Below are 2,500 nucleotides of genomic sequence, written 5' to 3' on the forward strand. Positions count from 1 at the left end.
CTGCTGCGCCTTCTCTGCTGCTCCTCCTCCTGTCGTTACCTGCTGAAGTGGAGACTCCTGCTGCTGCTGCTGCTGCTGCTGCTGCTGCTGCTGCTGTTGCTGCTGCTGCAGGCTTTTTGCTGCGTCGTGCAGTACGACGTTTGTCAGGGACAGCTGAGCAGCTGCAGCCGCAGCAGCTGCTGCGCGCAATAGCAGCAGCAGCTGCTGCTGCAGTTGTACACCCTGTTAGTACAGACTTTTTGCTGCTGCTGCTGCAGCAAGTGCAGCAAAAGATGGCATACTTCTCAGTGTAGGTTGTGATGCTGCTGTTGCTGTTGCTGCTGCTTCTGCTGCTGCTGCTGTTGCTGTTGCTGTAAATGGTGAGGGCATGTACTGTTGCTGCATTTGCTGCTGCTGCAGGGAGGAGTGCGTGCTGCTGCTGGAGCTGATAGCCCGCTTTGCTGCTGCTCCCGCAGCAGCAGCAGCAACAGCAGCAACTGCAGCAGGAGGAGGAGCAGCAGCAGCATATTCAACCCTCCAATCTTTTCCTGTTTTGCTGCATGACGTGCCCTGGTCCACCGCAGCAAACAGCAGCAGCAGCAGCAGCAGCAGCACCTGCAGCACCAGGCTTCATGAGCACCTGCGGCTGTCTGCTGCTCTGCTGCAGCAGCGCATAGTAGGAGAAGCAGCAGATCTGCTGCTGCAGCAGCTGCTAATAGTGCTGCAGGCTTATAGTTTCCTTTCTTCAGCAGTAAGCAGCAGCAGCAGCAGCAGCAGGGCAGCAACAGCAGCAGAGCAGCAGCAGCAGAGCAGCAGCAGCAGCAGCGCATTAATAATTGTTTCCTGCTTTGAGAATACATCTGAATAACTGCCATTGTTGCTGCTGCGTATGCTGCTGCTGTTGCTGCTGCTGCTGCTGCTGCTGTTGCTGCTGCTTCAGGGTTCGTCTAAGGCCCTGGTCGCCACGCTGCTGGACGCGGTGTACATGCACCTCATTCAGCAGCAGCAGCAGCAGCAGCAGCAGCAGCAAAAGGACCAACAAGTGCAGCAGCAGGAAGCAGTCTCCCTGCTGCTGCACGTTGCTGATTTTGCTGCTGCAGTGCTGCAGCAGCACCTTCCGTCCCCAACGGATTTGCTGCTGCTGCTGCACCTGCAGCAGGTAGCACCTCCCCCTCGTGACAGCTCTTCTGCAGCAGCAGCAGCAGCAACAGCAGCAACAGCAGCGACAGCAGCGGAAGCAGCAGCAGCAACGGGGTTACCGCTGCTGCTGCTGCTGAGGGTTTTGTGCTTCTGTGGCGGTCGTTTGCTGCTGCAGCAGAATGCAGCAGCAGCAGCAACAACTTCCCTTCTCTCCCCACAGCTTGCCTGCAGGTGCTGCTGCTGTTGCTGTTGTTGCTTCTGCTGCTGTTGCTGCTGCTGTCTCTACTCTTTCTGCTGCTGCAGCCTTGTCTCCACTACTATTATTAATGCTGCTGCTGCTGCTGCTGTTGCTGCTGCTGCTGCTGCAGGTTGCTGTTTGTGTTAAACAGTTTGCAGTTCTATGTAACAAGCTCCTCTCAGCAGCAGCAGCAACAGCAGCAGCAGCAGCAGCAGCAGCAGCAGCAGTTGCTGCCTAGTTTAGATATATTTAATAAAAAGTTTTGCTGCTCATTAAGAGACAAAAAAGATTTTGCTGCTCTAAATAAAACCCTCATCAATAGGTAAACCCTAAACCCTAAACCCTAAACCCTAAACCCTAAACCCTAGACACTAAACCCTAAACCCTCTCTAGATAGAGGCGGATAGAGGTACCTTCTATCGGGTGTGCAGTAACGGGGTGTACTGCAGCAGCAGCGGCAATCGCTGCTGCTGTTGCTGCTGCTGCTGTTGTTTGTGCTGCTGCTGCTGCAGGGCTTGTGAGCTAGACACTACTGCAACGGATGCAGCAACAGCAGCAGCAGCAGTTGCACTGCTCAGTGCTGTAGCTATTCAGCAGCAGCAGCAGGAGCAGCAGGAGCAACAAAAGGACTTGCAGCAGCAGCAACAACAACAGCAGCAGAAGCAAGCAGCCATTCGTGTTGCTCTGCCGCTGCTGCTGCGCTGTCGTAACTCTTTGTCTCTGCAGCAACTAGTTACAGTACGTTGCTGCTCTTGCTGCTGCTGCTGCAGGTGCTGCTGCTGCTGCTGCTGTTCTTGTTGTTGCTGCTATAACTACTCTCTCCCTTTGCATGCATTTGGGGTGTATACGCAGGTATGTGAATCTCTGCTGCTAATTGGGCAAAGACACGAGCTAGCAGCAGATATGTTTGCTGATGCTGCTGCTGCTGCTCTTCCTCAGCAGCACGCGACTGCTGCTGCTGCTGCTGCTGGCCAAAGCCCCGTTGCAGCAGCAGCAGCAGCAGCAGGAGACTACACCCTGTTGACGCTTCGCGCATTTTACGTTGGCCTCCTGCAGCAACGCCAGCAGCAGCAGCAGCAGCAACGGAAGCAGCGGCCTCAACGGCAGCAGCAGCAACAACAACGGCAGCAGCAGCAGCAACGG

General features: G+C 55.3%; 1 protein-coding gene across 1 annotated transcript in view; it reads left to right on the forward strand.

The window, feature by feature from the left end:
• EMWEY_00029880 (hypothetical protein, conserved) overlaps positions 1–2,500 on the forward strand; it is a gene marked incomplete at both ends in the record, with an annotated part of 4,181 nt that overhangs the window by 1,009 nt on the left and 672 nt on the right. The window contains 6 exons of the mRNA XM_013478284.1: positions 148–289; positions 400–730; positions 920–1,233; positions 1,509–1,679; positions 1,870–2,095; positions 2,210–2,500. The exon at positions 2,210–2,500 is cut by the window's right edge and continues 67 nt beyond it. Coding sequence (XP_013333738.1) covers positions 148–289; positions 400–730; positions 920–1,233; positions 1,509–1,679; positions 1,870–2,095; positions 2,210–2,500 — 1,475 coding nt within the window. The remainder of the gene's footprint in view (positions 1–147; positions 290–399; positions 731–919; positions 1,234–1,508; positions 1,680–1,869; positions 2,096–2,209) is intronic.

Source organism: Eimeria maxima, genomic scaffold, assembly GCF_000499605.1.
Source record: "Eimeria maxima Weybridge genomic scaffold, Emw_scaff356, whole genome shotgun sequence".
NCBI lineage: Eukaryota > Apicomplexa > Conoidasida > Eucoccidiorida > Eimeriidae > Eimeria > Eimeria maxima.